The sequence below is a fragment of the Sorex araneus genome, chromosome 6, assembly GCF_027595985.1.
Source record: "Sorex araneus isolate mSorAra2 chromosome 6, mSorAra2.pri, whole genome shotgun sequence".
NCBI classification, from domain to species: Eukaryota; Metazoa; Chordata; class Mammalia; order Eulipotyphla; family Soricidae; genus Sorex; species Sorex araneus.
Window position 1 is genome coordinate 155,709,013 of NC_073307.1, and position 15,839 is coordinate 155,724,851.

General features: G+C 40.3%; 1 protein-coding gene across 4 annotated transcripts in view; it reads left to right on the plus strand.

Annotated features, from left to right (window-relative positions):
* ZFP91 (ZFP91 zinc finger protein, atypical E3 ubiquitin ligase) overlaps positions 1 to 15,824 on the plus strand; it is a 30,529-nt gene extending 14,705 nt beyond the window's left edge. Inside the window, exons 3-11 of one of the 4 annotated variants that reach the window (XM_055141378.1) lie at positions 2,639 to 2,797; positions 3,075 to 3,111; positions 3,751 to 3,852; positions 4,298 to 4,432; positions 6,180 to 6,230; positions 7,567 to 7,645; positions 9,353 to 9,467; positions 11,694 to 11,793; positions 12,059 to 15,824. In XM_055141378.1, coding sequence (XP_054997353.1) covers positions 2,639 to 2,797; positions 3,075 to 3,111; positions 3,751 to 3,852; positions 4,298 to 4,432; positions 6,180 to 6,230; positions 7,567 to 7,645; positions 9,353 to 9,467; positions 11,694 to 11,793; positions 12,059 to 12,569 — 1,289 coding nt within the window. In that variant the 3' untranslated portion in view covers positions 12,570 to 15,824. Of the gene's footprint in view, positions 1 to 2,638; positions 2,852 to 3,074; positions 3,112 to 3,747; positions 3,853 to 4,297; positions 4,433 to 6,179; positions 6,231 to 7,566; positions 7,646 to 9,352; positions 9,468 to 11,693; positions 11,794 to 12,058 lie in introns of all 4 variants that reach the window. The other 3 variants (XM_055141376.1, XM_055141377.1, XM_055141375.1) reach the window with 3 other exon arrangements.
* Positions 15,825 to 15,839: the final 15 nt, after the last annotated feature.

Below are 15,839 nucleotides of genomic sequence, written 5' to 3' on the forward strand. Positions count from 1 at the left end.
ACAAATGCCCAGAGGCAACAGGAACAAAGAACTGGAGAGCTGGTCATCAGTTTAACCCTGGGGTGGACAGGACAGGAAGGGAACACTACACAAAGGGAGCCATGATGTAGGTTAAAGGCAGTCAGTCCAGTGTTATGTATGAAAACCTATGGGCAGCCAAAGTCAGAAGTCAGGGGTGGGGGGGGAAGTGCCCCTGGAGGGTGGGTTGTGGGGGGGCCTCCCCATTGGTGGAAGAAAGAGGACACAGGTGAAGGTGATTTGTTGGAACACTATACCTGAAACCTAATCATGAATAACTTTGTGATTCATAGGGACTTATTAAAAACACAAACCCAGTCCCAGAGCAGAACTTGAAAAGTCTTTAAAGATTGGGGGCGGCTAAGATTGTGCCACCTCTTGCCAACAGTTCTCTGAACCCCACCAGCCACCACTTCACTTTGACACTGAGAGGCCCAAGAGACCTGGCCCTTCAGTTTTAAACTGCTGGTTGTGCCACAGTGTAGACAATCACCCCGGGTTAAGAACCCCTCTGTAGCTCTGTTATGCAACGGAGAGGGGATGCATAGAGGAGGGCTAGTGAACCCACAGTTATCCCAGCAGCCTTAAATAGGTACTGCTCATCATCTTTCCAGGACGCAAACTAGGCACCAGCAAGCGAAAGAAGCTGATAGTGTCTCAAGGGCAATCCAGGTTTGAACTCAACAGCCAGACTCCGTAATGGTCTTGAGTCCTTGAGCTACCTAGGTAATGAATGGTGTGCCCCCCACCCTTCAACCCCGAAGGCAACACTGGACAAGTGCAATTACTGGTTTTATATTAATGTCTTCTACTTGTTGAGACCTTATTCTGCAGAATATTTTAAAGTTGTTTCTGGTAGAGGTTGTGTGTATATGCACGCGTTTCTGTTGAGGGATATTTTTGGTGGTTTATTTCTGATAGTATGTTGTCTTTAGGACCAAACTTTCAAAGAATAGTGGATAAGTAAGTAAATAAACTCTTATGCTTTTTTTATGGGGATAAGCATGGTCATAAAATTACCAAAATTGCGTAAAACATTGCCAGAACTGAAGATCCACAGTATGAAAGGGTAAAGGCATGCAGGTTTTTTTATCATTGAGAAAAGATTTATTGAATACAGGAGTTCATGAAGTAGATTTAAAGTCCAAATTAATGTAGTTGGATTGAGTAAATAATTCTGGTATTTAAAATTAGAGTATTTTGTGGATCCTGTTGAAATACTTCTCAAGAAATTCTCTTAAAGCATCTTTGAACTCAATGTAAAAGTTCTTGATTATTACTTTCAAGATACAACTTTCAAAAGTAGATGGTTGTCTGTGTAGCTTTGAGATCTTTAACAACTTGTCTTTGATTTTACATTACTAATAAGGGTAAAAATTCCTAGATTATTCTTAGACTAGATTTGTCTTTAAGATATTTTCAACTGTCTTTTGATACTAATGTTAATCTGAAATGTTTATAACTTAGAAGTGAGAGGGGCCAAAGAGTAGGAAGGAAAACTGAAAGAAAATATTCCTGATATAATAGTATGTCTGATTTTTACTAGTTCCCACCCTCATTCCTCTCTACCTCTCAAACTAATTTTATTCCATTACCTTGGTATATTCACACACTTTGAAATAGTGTAGTTCAAGCATCCCCATCACTTCCTGTTCCACAGAGGAGGACACTTTTTCAGATATTTAAAATATGTTAAGCAAAAATCTTAGTTGCCTTAATCTTGTAGATATGTAACACCCATGAGTTCCTATGTATATAAGGTATGTATATGCATACTTATTTGGAAAAGATAAAGTAACTTAGTTCATATATGTCATTTTGTGGTTTTATTTGAACTGTTCTCCTTATTTTAGCTATTCTAACATCTTACAATGATTCTGTGTTCCATTTATTTCCTAGAATATATATATATATATATATATATATATATATATACACATCCCTGTGTATACTAATATACTAGTGTACTAGGTGAAATGATATACTGGTAAACTTGGAATTATTAGACATTCACATAGGTGAAATTGCTGGATACTTACATAGTAGTGTGCTAAGTGAAAATGGTAAACATTTATGTACTCAGATATTTAAAAATTTATTTGTGGTACTGAAGAGAACCCAGGGCCTCTCCACACTTGGGTTTTGACAAATTCTGGTGATTTTGTTAACAGAGAAGAAGTACTCCATGGGAACTTAACTCCTCATTTGTATATTGATTTTCTGACTGTGGCAAAGTCAGTTTATTTGACTATTTTCATAAAGTTGCACTTCCAAGGAATCTGTAGGATATATTAGTAATGAATTCCCTTTCTTAGAAGACAAGGCCAAAAATTATTTGGAGTAATGACAAGTAGGAGTGAATTTTGTTTTGTGTTTGTTTGTGGAGTCTCACCCATGGATACTGGGGGGTTCGCACCCTTCGATGCTTTTAGGGGTCCCTACCACCCTCTAGCACTGATGGAAGGAGCCCTTGAGCACCACACTGAGAGGAGACCCTGAGCATAGCCTGGAGGCGCACCCCCCAGCCTTCCCAAATTGATCCTTTGGCTGTTTGCAATAGTAGATCAATAGAGATGGTGGTTAATTCTACTTAGAAAGTGTGGTATATGTTCTTATCTAGATCCTAAGGAAGAGAAAGAGGAAGACGACGATTCTGCCCTCTCTCAGGAAGTTTCCATTGCTGCGACGAGACCCAGTCGAGGCTGGCGCAGTAGTAGCAGGACATCTCTCTCACGGCATCGTGACACGGAGAACACGCGGAGCTCTCGATCCAAGACTGGTTCGTTGCAGCTCATCTGCAAGTCAGAACCAAATACTGATCAGCTTGATTATGGTACATTGCAAGTAGAAAATCTGTTATTTAACAACTAATTACCTCTTGAATTTTTGCTATATTGTCAACCTTTTACCAAAACGGCCTAAATTGCATTAGTAGGTGTATAAGAAAGGGTTCTCTCTTTTTAGATACTTTCCTTTTGTCTAATTGTCCCAGATAGTAATTTGGTTTCAGTCCTTTGCTCCATAGATAAACTTTTCTTTGGGCCTTATTTTTCCAGATGTTCCAGAAGAACATCAGTCTCCAGGCGGCATTAGGTAAGAAACTTCATATTTCATCTTTAAGCCCTGGAGAACAGAGAGCATGAGCACCTTATAGAATTCAGAAGTTATATTTTATATAAGAGATTAAGCTATAAGAAATTAATTTCAGTTTCCATATTTAAATTCAGTTTAGATTCAGTTTTTCTCTTAAATTAGAGCTCAGCCATATCGTTTGGTACGAAGTTTAGAAATCATGTGTGCTGTACTTCCTGTGTTCTGGCATATTCCATGCTGGGCTTAACAGCCTTTATTAGGAATAGAATGTTAAAATTTAGTCATATATTCAGTGATGTCATATGATTTATGTGTATGTGTTGATTTTTTTTTTAATGGTATAACAGCAGTTTACTAGACATAGTATCATAAGAAAGGGCTAACTAAACACTGAAGAATCACCACTTTGCCTTTATTGGCTAGAGTGGTAACATCTGCGGCTTGTGTATGTTTAATCTGTGATTTACTACTATAAAGCATCTGTATCATAGTCCCAATTACTAGGTAGATCATAGGATGAAAATTAAAAACAAGCACTGTGTATGTTGGGCTACCTCTATAGAAGTTACAAGAAAAGATGCATCAGGCACAATACTTAACACTACAATATCTCAACTCTAGTATTTTTTTTTTTAGTAGTGAGGAGGAAGAGGAAGAGGAAGAAGAGATGTTAATCAGTGAAGAAGAAATACCATTCAAAGATGATCCAAGGGATGAGACCTACAAACCCCACTTAGAAAGGCATGTCTCACACTTTGTTCTCGAGATGTCAATGAAAAGTTAGGGAGGCATCGATACTTGCCTTTATTTTGACGTATCGACAGACTAAGGGGTTTGTCAGAGACTAAATGTAAATGACCCTTGTTTGGCAATTCTAACATTCCACAACCCCTCTCTCCTATTTATGGAAGTTTGTTTTGGTTATATCCAAATTATGGTGTCTTTGTTTTATCATAAATTGACTGAATGTTTCTTTTGTTTCTTTTTGTGACTATAATATTCTAGGGCATCATAAGCATCAGAGGATGATCCACAATTTTGAGTATATAATAGTTTCTTGGTTGTAAATCACATTTCGTGAGCTGAGGATCATAATTTTAAATGAAGGAATGACAGCCCCCTTCTATACCTTGCTGACATGGTTTTATTTGAAAAGATACCATTATTGAAATGTTTGTGTTTTCAGGGAAACCCCAAAGCCACGGAGAAAATCAGGGAAAGTAAAAGAAGAGAAAGAGAAGAAAGAAATTAAAGTGGAAGTAGAGGTAGAAGTGAAAGAAGAAGATAGTGAAATTAGGGAGGACGAGGAACCTCCTAGAAAGTGAGTAGGCATTTGTGGAATATAAAATAACATACCAGACTAACACCGTGTTACAAAGACAGTAGAGAAAAGGCCAGGAGGATTGCTCCATGGTTGGAGGCCTGCCTTGTGGGCTGGGGAAGAGGGCAGTTGGGATAGAGAAAGGACCACTAAGTAAATGATGGTTGGAGGGATTGTTTGGGATGGGAGATGTGTGCTGAAAGTAGACAAAGGACCACACATGATGGCCTCTCGGTATCTGTATTGCCAACCAGAACACCCAAAGTAGGGAGAGAATAAGAAGGAAAGTGCCTGCCATGGAGGCAGGGGGTGAGATGGGGAGGGGGAAGTGGGAGGGATAATGGGGACATTGGTGGTGGAAAATGCACACTGGTGGAGCAATGGGTTTTCGATCATTTTATGACTGAAACTCAATCATGAAAGCTTTGTAACTGTATCGCACAGTGATTTCAATTGAAAACAATAAAAGAAAGCAGGCAAATTACCACTAAAAGCACATGACAGATATTGGAGCCATTAGTCCAGAAAAAAGGGTGGGAGACTGAAGATGATTAAATGTTACTTGCAGGTAATTGTTACTGCCTGATTTTCTTTTTTTTTTTTTGTTTTTTTTTTGTTTTGTTTTTTGTTTGTTTGTTTTTGGGTCACACCCGGCGATGCACAGGGGTTACTCCTGGCTCTTCACTCAGGAATTACCCCTGGCGGTGCTCAGGGGACCCTATGGGATGCTGGGATTAGAACTGGGGTCGGCCGTGTGCAAGGCAAACGCCCTACCCGCTGTGCTATCGCTCCAGCCCCACTGCCTGATTTTCTTGTTGCTCATGTTTTTCTCAGTAATGGCACAGTTTGAGAAAAATAAAAACAATAATGGCACAGATTTTTAGAGAGTTAAGAGCTGGAACCAGACAGATATTTGTAGGTTAAGGCACATGCCTTGCATTAAGCCAGCCCTTATTGGTTCACTAGTACCACGTGGTCCTCAGAGCATCTTGGGGTGGCCCAGGCGATTTCGAGTACTGCAGGTACTGCATCCACAGCCTCTGGCACTGAACTTGCAGCCCAGGTGACCAGTTATCACTGGGAACAAGGTATCTTGATCACCACTTGGTAGTCAAAATTAGATAGATAGATAGATAGATAGATAGATAGATAGATAGATAGATAGATAGATAGATAGATAAGCTTCATACAAATTTTTCAAAATAAAATCTGCTACCATTACAGTGTAGTAAATACAGTACTGCTGCCTCAAGCAGTTGACCATTTCATCAACTAGACTTCAAAACTTGAGAAGTTTTAAGTGTCCTTGAACCAAAGGAGTAGTGCAGGAGGAGAGGATTTAGGGGGAAAAGTATTGGCGTATGTGAATCCTCAAAAGAAGGGCAGATACATCGACTAATGCAACTTCGATGAAGTTTAAAGGCTTTGTGCCCAGCGTTCATTTCTCAGCAGAAAGACATGTTTGTGTCATAAAGTCTTATTTTCCTAAAGTGACTAACGTTTCAATGCAACAGCTCTTGGAAGTAGTAGCGTTAAGAATCTGTCCTAATACCCCAGTTTGTGACAGGTGTATATTTTGCTTGGGACAGAGATGTATTTAAAAGTAGAATTAATTGAGTGAAATCTTTGGTTTATCTAAACTCTGTTTTTCAGCACCTGCTTTCTGTGTTTTTGAGTTATGTCTTCAGTTACCTTTCTATGAGCTTCAATTCAGAATACATGACATTCCTTTGTTCTTAAATTACAGGAGAGGAAGAAGGAGAAAAGATGACAAAAGTCCACGCTTACCTAAAAGGAGGTGAGTGATTTGCTTTTCTGTCGTGTTACACCATGTTTCTCATGGCAGCTACATAGTTTACATCTGTTAGGCCCCATAACAATTTTTTTTATGTTTGAAACTTAACATTTACTTAAGCACTGTGATTTACCTTGTTCACAATGCAGTTGTTTCGGGTCTTCAGTCTTCTGGCAACAATGCTACCACCAGTGTGACCTTCCCTCCACCAACATTTGCTGTTTCTCACCATCCCCCCACCCCAGGCCTGCTGCCTTAGCGGGCACAGAATTGACTTTATATTGCTTATTACAAGCTTATCTCACACTGGTGTTGCTGAAATCATTGTCTGAAGATTTACTGAGCTGTTAGATGCACTTTGAGCCTTCTGTGTTACTTTTTTCACTCACTGAGCTTAGTGGGCTTCTGAGCCCACTGCTTCTCGTGTAATTTGCTGTGCTGTGTGGGCTGTCTTTACTGTGAAATTTGTGTATGCAACTATGTGTCCCAGTAGCCATGGAACTGGGAGGATTCAGCAGCCTGGTGTCTCTTCTCCTTGAGATGAGTCCAGCAGCTGGTCCGTTTGTATGCCAGAGGAAGCTGGTTGTGGGTCGAGCGCTGGGCCTTCCTGCAGGGCAGGACTCGGCTCACCTCCATCCTGAGGAAGCTCCAGAGACTCAGCCCAGAGACCAGGCCTACTTGTGACAACTCAGCTGCGCATCTCTTCGAGATGTCAGAGCTGGGCCGCTTGTATGCCAGAGAAAGGTCAGCCCCCCATAACAGTTACACAGGGATAGCTATCTAAGAGTTTTCGAGAGCCCTCTCAGTCATGCCCTTGGCGTAAAGCTACTTTGTTACTGACTTTGACTGGACTCTTAAGCTACTAAATACTTTGCCTTTTGTGTATTTCTGGTTTGTTTCATGGGGTTTTTGGGTTCTGGGTTTTTTTGTTGTTTTTTTTTTTCCTTTTTTGGGTCACGCCTGGTGATGCACAGGGGTTACTCCTGGCTTTGCACTCAGAAACTACTCCTGGTGGTGCTCATGGGACCATATGAGATGCTGGGAGTTGAACCCGGGTTAGCCGCGTGCAGGGCAAATGCCCTCCCCACTGTGCTATCGCTCCAGCCCTGGGTTCTGTTTTTTTATGTGGTTGTTTTGACTTGTTTTCAGTCTCCAAACATTTGGCAAATTCTGGTTATATCTTAACAAATTCTGTAAAAAGTTATGTACACGTAAAGGGTTTCTTTTCTATCCTTTTTACTATAAAATAGCTATTCCCTGTAGTACAGTTTGAGGTTTAAAGTTACTGCTGCAAACTGCTTTATTTGCTACTAACTCCTCTTTCACATGTTGATAATAGAAAAAAGCCTCCAATCCAGTATGTCCGCTGTGAAATGGAAGGGTGCGGAACTGTTCTTGCTCACCCTCGCTATTTGCAGGTCAGTGATGCCATTGTGTAAGTTATCTTTTTAGGTTAAGTTCCATTACTGATTCTCATAATTAAGGAGCTCTTCCTTAATGAAATTTTGTAGGTTTGATCAATAACGTGAAACATGGAGGAAAACAGTCATTGTGTGTTTGTTGCTGTTGTTGTTTTGTTTTTAATAAAAATAAGACCATGAGTTCAAATGCAGGTTTTCTTGTAAACTTGTATGTATCCTAGTGTTTCTCATTGGGAAGTAAATACTTACAAGAAGTGATTATGACAACATACCAAGATACAGGTAGATATTATTTTGATATGTTTTTGTTTTAAAATCAACAGCTCAAGCAAGCGATTTTTCTTTTATTACTCTAAAGTATTTGGTGGGGGAGTGGGAGAGTGCTCCCAAGCAGTGCTCAGGAGGACCAAGGATGCATGGCTTCTTGGGCCATGTCATGTGGTGCTTGGGAGTGGACCTGGGGAAGGCATACGGCAAGACCTGGGCCCTAAAATTCTGCACTGTCTCCCAGACACCTAGAATAAAGTTTTTTTTTAATTTGTTTTTAGGACTGGAGTGTATGCACATAAATAGGGATTCCTGAAACTGACTGTCCCCAAAACACTATCAGTCGTAACCCTGCTTGCTTCCAACCCTGTTGGGCCCAAACACTGAACCATCGGACCTGTATAACTGGACCAAAAATAGTCACATGTGATGCCAGGCCCCTTTAAGCATTGATAGGGGCATGCCTCCAAAAAATAAATAATTAAAAAATAAGGAAATCTACATCTTTATTTGGTTCCTCAGAAAAGTCAGCTTGAGAAATGCCTGTTTCATCTTATTTGCAGCAAAGATGAAACTAAGGGAAAAAATACTGCTTTTACAATAATGGTAATGACTCTCTTTTTTTGCTTTGTGCCACTAGCTACAGTTAAGTGTAGTATGTGATCTCCGGAGACCTCACAGCAGCTCCATGAAATAACATTATCAGTATTTCACAGATGAGAGTTGAAACTAAGTACATATGCTAAGGTCACACTGATAGTAAATGACAGGCCCTGACTGGAATCCAGCTTTATGATCCCATGATCTGGAGTTCCCCCTCTGATCTATCTCCGTAGCATATTCTTTGATTCGTTGTGATGAGCCATTCTTGTGCTGGGGCCTTCTAGTTTGGGGGGGCTCCCCAGCTTGCAGTGGGGGGTAATTGTGAGGGTGGCATAGAGTATGGTGCCAGGGATCAAACCCAGAACCTTTATGCATGTCACCGCTCTGGTATTTGAGCTACATCTCTGTAGCTCCATAGCCTGAATTTATCTGCTTTGGGTGGGCAGGTATTGTCAGATATAACATGGGCCATCTCCATGCTGGCTTGCTCTGGCCATTGCAGCTAGCCCTCTCCAGTCCACAGACTTACGTTCTTCTGCCTTTGTTCTGTTTTTGTTTGGGGGCCACACCTGGCATTGCTCAGAGTTTACTCCTGGCTCTGTAGCGCCCGGGGATGGCTCCTTGCAGTGCTCAGGGAATCACATGCATTACTTGGGATCAAACAGGGTCAGCAGTGTGCAAGGCGGGCAGCTTCACTTCTGTATGATCTCCAGAATCATACATAGACTTACGAGTTCTTAATATTTTCATTATACAGCCTCTACCCATGTACTGAGTATTTGGTTTTCCTTTAGTGGACTTCATTTTTATACTTCTTTACTTTTATTGATTTAGCACCACATTAAATATCAGCATTTGCTAAAGAAGAAATATGTGTGCCCCCATCCTTCCTGCGGGCGCCTCTTCAGGCTCCAGAAGCAACTTCTGCGGCATGCCAAACATCATACAGGTATTTTTTTTTTTTTTTGATCAAAATGATTACCAAAACTCATTACCAAGAAGCTAAATGCAGCATGCTGTTAAAGAATATAGCCAAGTGTTGTGGAAAGAAGTTTTACAATGCAAGTGAAATAAACATTTACAAGGGAATGAACAGACTAGGTTTTTATTGGGGATGTCCGAGTATGGGATTGGATCACACCTGGTGGCGCTCAGGGCTTATGGCTGAATCTGTACTCCGGGATTAAATCTGGGTCAGCTGCATACAAGGCAAGCACCCTATTCACTATAGTATATTTCCAGCCTACAGATTAGGTTTTTAGAAGTTGCATCCTAAGGCTTCTTTAAGAACTGAAGACCTAGAAATATTTTGTTGAGTATATTTTCTGCATCTAATTTTATAGGCATTATTGCCTACTCAACATCACCAAGTTCATTTGGTTTAGCTTTTTTTTTATAGCTAAGAAATTAGCAACATTAAATAACTTCATCCTGGTCACACAGCTAATTTTCAGCAGAATCTAGTGTGCTTCAATATATACTTTTCATAACAAGTATATATTATAGAATACATTAAAATTCATTCACTTATAGCCACTGACAATCTCAGTGGAACCAGCTGACCAGAATAGATTGGATTATGGATTAGACCTTTGGAATGAGTGCATACCGCTTTTTTTTTCTTCTTTGCTTTCTTTTCATATTTTGGTGGAGTGCCAGGGATTGAACCCCGTACTTCAACACATACAAGGCAAATGCACTACCTCTGAACTATATCGATAGCCCCATAACAGAATCTTGATATTCTTGCGTATTTTTTTCTGGATAGTTTTACAGAGTAATATCCTACCAAAATAGGTAGGATTTGGTAATATCCTACCAAAAATGGGTAAAATTACCCTACCAAAGATCATGCTGATGGATGTACCATTACATCATTTACTATCTATGTGAACTTAGCAAAGTTCATTTTTCTTCTCACTTTTCCACACCTGTAAAATAGCAATGATGCCAGTACCAGAGTTACAAAGATGAAATGAGATCATATAAATTGCTGTATTCTTCACAAGACTTGCAGCAACAGCATAGATCTTTACAACACGAGGCTTTGAACTTAGCTCTTAATCTGTTCAGAGTTGTTTCTGCTCTTATTTCCTGATGGTTGCTGCCACGTCTCCATTCTTTCTTCCTTACTCTTCTGTCCTGTAGAAAAGTAGTTTCAGATACTAGCCTACTATTTCAGACTCTTGGAGAGTTTTTCAGTCCATTCCAGGTATTTGCATTTGGTTAATAGTTTTGTTATGTTGTTATTAGAGTTTGCCTCTTCTGAATAACTCGTTTTAGTTTTCTTCATGCAAATAGAAAAAGAAAATCTAGGCTGAGTGAGTGAAATCCCTGTCTAGGTAACTTAACTGCTAATGAGCTGGGAAAGTGGATAAGACCTAAGAAATACTAAGTAGTTATCCGGATTAGCACTATGTGTTTGTTTTGTTAGTTTTTGTCTTAATTTATTTTTTATTCAGTCACCATAAGATACACAGTTACAAAGCTACTCATGATTGGGTTTCAGTCATACAGTGTTGCAACACCCATCACTTTCCAAGTCTACATTTCCCACCACCAATGACCCGTTTTCCTCCACCCACCCTTTCCTCTCCACCCCCTCTTGCCATCCCTTCCCCCACCTCCTTTGGGTCTTATGGTTCGAAATGCAGATATTGAGGGGTTAGCATGTTTGTTCGTTTACCTGCTTTCAGCACACAGTTCTTTTCCAGAGTGACCATTTCCAACTATCTTTTTGTACTGGTCCCGTCTCTGTCCCAACTGCCCTTTCCCAAGCACCTTGAAGCTTCTGACCATGGGCAAATCTAGTTTATATAGGCCCTCCCACAGGTGTTAGATGATCATTGTGTTGAATGCCATGTTTTATAAATACGTATTTGACTCTTTAACACAATTGGGGTAATGGGCCTTCCAAGGAATAAAATCCATGAAAAACAGTTATTTGCTTGCTGTAAAGGAAAGTAAAAAGTCTGTTAGTGGTAAAATTGATTTCAAGATGAGAACTTTATTTCTCCTAGATTTTATTGATCTAAAATGTTTAAATATTGAAAATTTAGATTTTTTTATTCTAAATAGACCTGTGGATCATCCATCAATGTAATATAAGCTAGAAAAAATTACTTTAGAAAGGGATTCTGAATGAAACACTAACCACATCTGTGCTTTTCCTTAGATCAAAGGGATTACATCTGTGAATATTGTGCTCGAGCCTTCAAGAGTTCCCACAATTTGGCAGTTCACCGGATGATTCACACTGGCGAGAAGCCCTTACAGTGAGTATTTATGTGTACTGGTGAATGTCTGAATGGGAAGTACTTAGAACCCAGTCAAGGGTTAGCCCCTTTACAAATATTACAGCTGCCACTGCCCTTTACTTTCACTAAGTTTAAAGAGTGTGTATTGACTACTTGAGCTATTCCGTTGCTTTTGTTAGCTGTCAGATAAAATCCGTGACCTCTCATTTCTCACCCTGACCCTGAGTAAGAGTTCTCTTTATGTCTCTATTTCATCAGCCCTTTCCTTTCCCACTCTCCTTAGATGCGAAATCTGTGGATTTACTTGTCGGCAAAAGGCGTCCCTTAATTGGCACATGAAGAAGCACGATGCAGACTCCTTCTATCAGTTCTCTTGCAATATCTGTGGCAAAAAATTTGAGAAGAAGGACAGTGTAGTGGCTCACAAAGCAAAAAGCCACCCCGAGGTGCTGATTGCTGAAGCTCTGGCTGCCAATGCAGGCGCCCTCATCACCAGCACGGATATACTGGGCACGACCCCCGAGTCCCTGGCGCAACCTGCAGACGGTCAGGGCCTGCCCCTTCTCTCTGAGCCCTTGGGGAACTCCACCTCTGGAGAGTGCCTGCTGCTTGAGGCGGAAGGAATGTCCAAGTCTTACTGTAGTGGGACGGAACGGGTGAGCCTGATGGCTGACGGGAAGATCTTTGTGGGCAGCGGCAGCAGCGGGGGCACTGAAGGGCTGGTCATGAACTCGGATATACTCGGTGCTACCACAGAGGTTCTGATTGAAGATTCAGACTCTACTGGACCTTAGTGGAAAGGAAGACTTTGGGCACTGGGACAGCTCAGACTTTGTATTTAAAGATAAAAAGGACAAAAAAAAAAATTTAAAGCATTTAATATCTAGTAAAATAACTGAAGGGCCTGCTCTTTCCATTGTGGATCACAGTACACACACATACACCCACCCCTCTTCTCCCTCTATTGTCCCCTTTATAAAACTGATGTTGCCTTGACCAGAAAGGTAGACGAAGAAGCAGTTCTTAGAGTGCGGGTTCTCTTGATACGCAACTCCGGCCGAGCAGACGTCTGCTCATCAGCAGATCCCCTTTTCCAACATGTAACTGATGTGCCCCAGATCAGCTTTGAACTTCCTAGTATATTACTGTACTCTAAACCCCTTCTCCTGACTGCTGCCTTATGGTTCTGGCTTCTCTCCATTGCAGCACACTTAACCCTCCAAGTATCATATAACTCTACTCTCTGGAGGCTGGCAGCTTGACTTGGCACTTTAGGGCCCCTTAGCAAGGTGAGCTGTTAAAACAGCACACTACTCTCACCCCTTTTCCTTTACCACCCACTGGGTTCTGGAAAAGATGGATACACGGGGACCACCTTCTTCCTCTTTGACCCCTGCACCCGCCCCTCCTCCCCACCCCTTCAACTCTTCCATATGGTTCTCAATGGTGCTCACTTGCTTGGAAGCAGGCTCCCACCAGAGAGGGGGCTGCCCTCTCTATGGTCCGCGTGACCATAAGGCAGGGCTCTGGATCAGTGAGACACGTCCCAGACTCATGGCAGAAATTTGCACTTTGAACATGTGTGTTTTGTGTTGTGGAACCTGAGATTCCTTATTTATTAATGGAAAGTCTGATTTGATTTTTCTTTTCTTTTTTTGTCTTCGTTGCTATATTTTGTGGGGCTGGGAGAGATTCAATTATTCTTGACACTTCCGTAAGAGGTACTTTTGAAGGCAAAGTATAGGTTTAAAGAAGCATAGCCAGCCTCTCAAATCATAGCTCTCCAGTGGCCTTTAAAGAAAGCTGGTCCTCAGCACTAACAAAATCACTACAGTAGCCTAGTGCTTTTTTTGGAAGCCTTTTTAGCAAAGGATGTTAGGTTTGTGGTATTTAGTGCTCTTTGAGTTCCTAGAGCATTGAGATTTAGGAATTTTGCGGGGAGTGAGAAGGGTTGTTCAGGGTCTGAATTACAGATAAAAAGATTTTCTCTGGTGAATTTTGTTTCGGTTTCCGGGTTGTTCTTTGTTTTCTTTGTTTGCCCCCATCATTTTACACTTAGTTTCTTACTGGCTCACCTTTTTGTTTGTGCTTTGCTTTATCATTGGTTCATTCCAACTCCCAATTAGTGAAGGACACTGCCATCAGCAAAGGAGTGGTCTGAGTCACACAGTCAAAATGCCTCTGTTTTTGTTTCCCTTTAATTACACTTCAGAAGAGGAAAAGCCGCAATTGACAAAGTAAATTTGCGTAATGATTTGGCTGTCACCTGAAATTCTTACGATCCTGCTGCGTTTCTAAAGATAGATTGGGGTGGGTTGCTTATTATCATCTCTGGGAGAAACAGTTTTTGTACAAGTTCATATCATAAAAAACTATAGAACCTATTTTGCTTATTTTTAGGGAAATTAGAAGGGCAGTTTCTATTCTCTGTATCTCAAACTGGAATTAAAGACTTGCCCTATTCATTGTTGTCAGAAATGTATGATGGCTTTTGGAAAGAATGAAGTTATCCCGAGAACAAAATAAGGAACAGCTTGTTTTTCACAAACACTAAAACTGCAAAATTTGTCAATTTTTTCTTTGATTTTCCCCTCCCCCTCCCCAAAGAGAGGCAACAAAATGTCATTTCTGAAAGAGGCTTACTTTACACCCACTAGTGTCAGTGGATGAACTGCCAGGAAATAGGGAGTAAAACACCTACATTGAAAGTCAAATACACTATTGTGGTTTTTTTTTTTGTTTTTTTTTTTTGTTTTTTAAGAGTCTTGCAGATTTGAGATCTCTCTGATGAGGGGGTAGAAATTGAAGTAAGGATAGAAGGGCTGTATAATATGCTTTTCTGCCTACAATAAGGATTTGGAGTTGACTTGGTTTGTTGGATAGATTTCAAAATGTTAGAGGAATGATTGGATAGAATGATTGGAACAAAGTTGTTCCACTCCAGCAAAAGTCCCATTTTGTGCTGTTTAGCAACTATCCCTATACCTTGACTACTTTCACATTTATCCTTTCTCTCTACAAATTACATTTTGCAGTGGTTAGTCATTAGATATCTCAGCTACCTGCACAAAAACAAGCTGCATTAACAAAAACTTTGAGATAGAAAGTGTTCTTACTGTAACACACTCCTTTTCCCACCAAAAGCAAATCGTTCTAATAACTAGATACTTTTTGCTTTCTTATCCCCACCTCCCCTCTACCCCTTGCTGTAGCTGTCACTTGCCTACAATTCTCTTTAGCATTTTGCAGTAAATTTTAGAAATACTTGACCTGGACTTGATCTTTTTTCTTTTGAGAAAGGGGTGCTAGCATAGTAAGGAGTTGGTATAAGTAAACTAGTTGTTCATTAGGCACTCTTTCTCCTCAGACTCTCTCTTCATTGTCCTTTCAGTGAGCTCTTCAATCTTAAAAATATGCATTCCTAATCTTAGATTCTGTTGCTTTTTAAATAACTCTCTCCACCTCATATCCATCTTGAACTGGCAATTCTCAATTCTGAAGAGTAATTTACACACAAGTATTGTTTTGAGATGTGCTTCCCCTTGTTTGTGGTTGCCCAGGGTCATTTTGCGTTAATGCTTCAGAATTCGTCTAAACACTGGCCAGGATTACTGGGAGTTTAAAAAAAATAAGGGAAAACATCCACATAAGAGCACTTGAACCTCCTTTGTACCTGTGTAGAGTGTACTAAACCTAACTAAGGTTTTTTAGTCTGGTTGGTTGAAGCACCATTTCCCCTACTTGTTTTTCCCCTTTCCAATGTATTCAAATTGAAAAAATTGTAATGGATCAATTTTAAAATATTTTATTTCCTAAAAGCCTTTTTTTTCTTTTTTTTTTTTTCCTGTTGTAATGTGCAGGACCCTTCTCCTTTTGATTGGAGGGAGACACAGGTAGTTAGCTGCCTGAATCTAGGTTGGAAAAGGTTATGTAAGAAGAAATTATAATAAAAGGGATACTCTGCTTTTCAAATCCTTGTTTTCTCTTAATCTAGATAAGGCATATCCAAAATAAATATGTAAAGAAGAAAAATAAAAGTCTTCATGGAAGCAACTTGTCTTCCT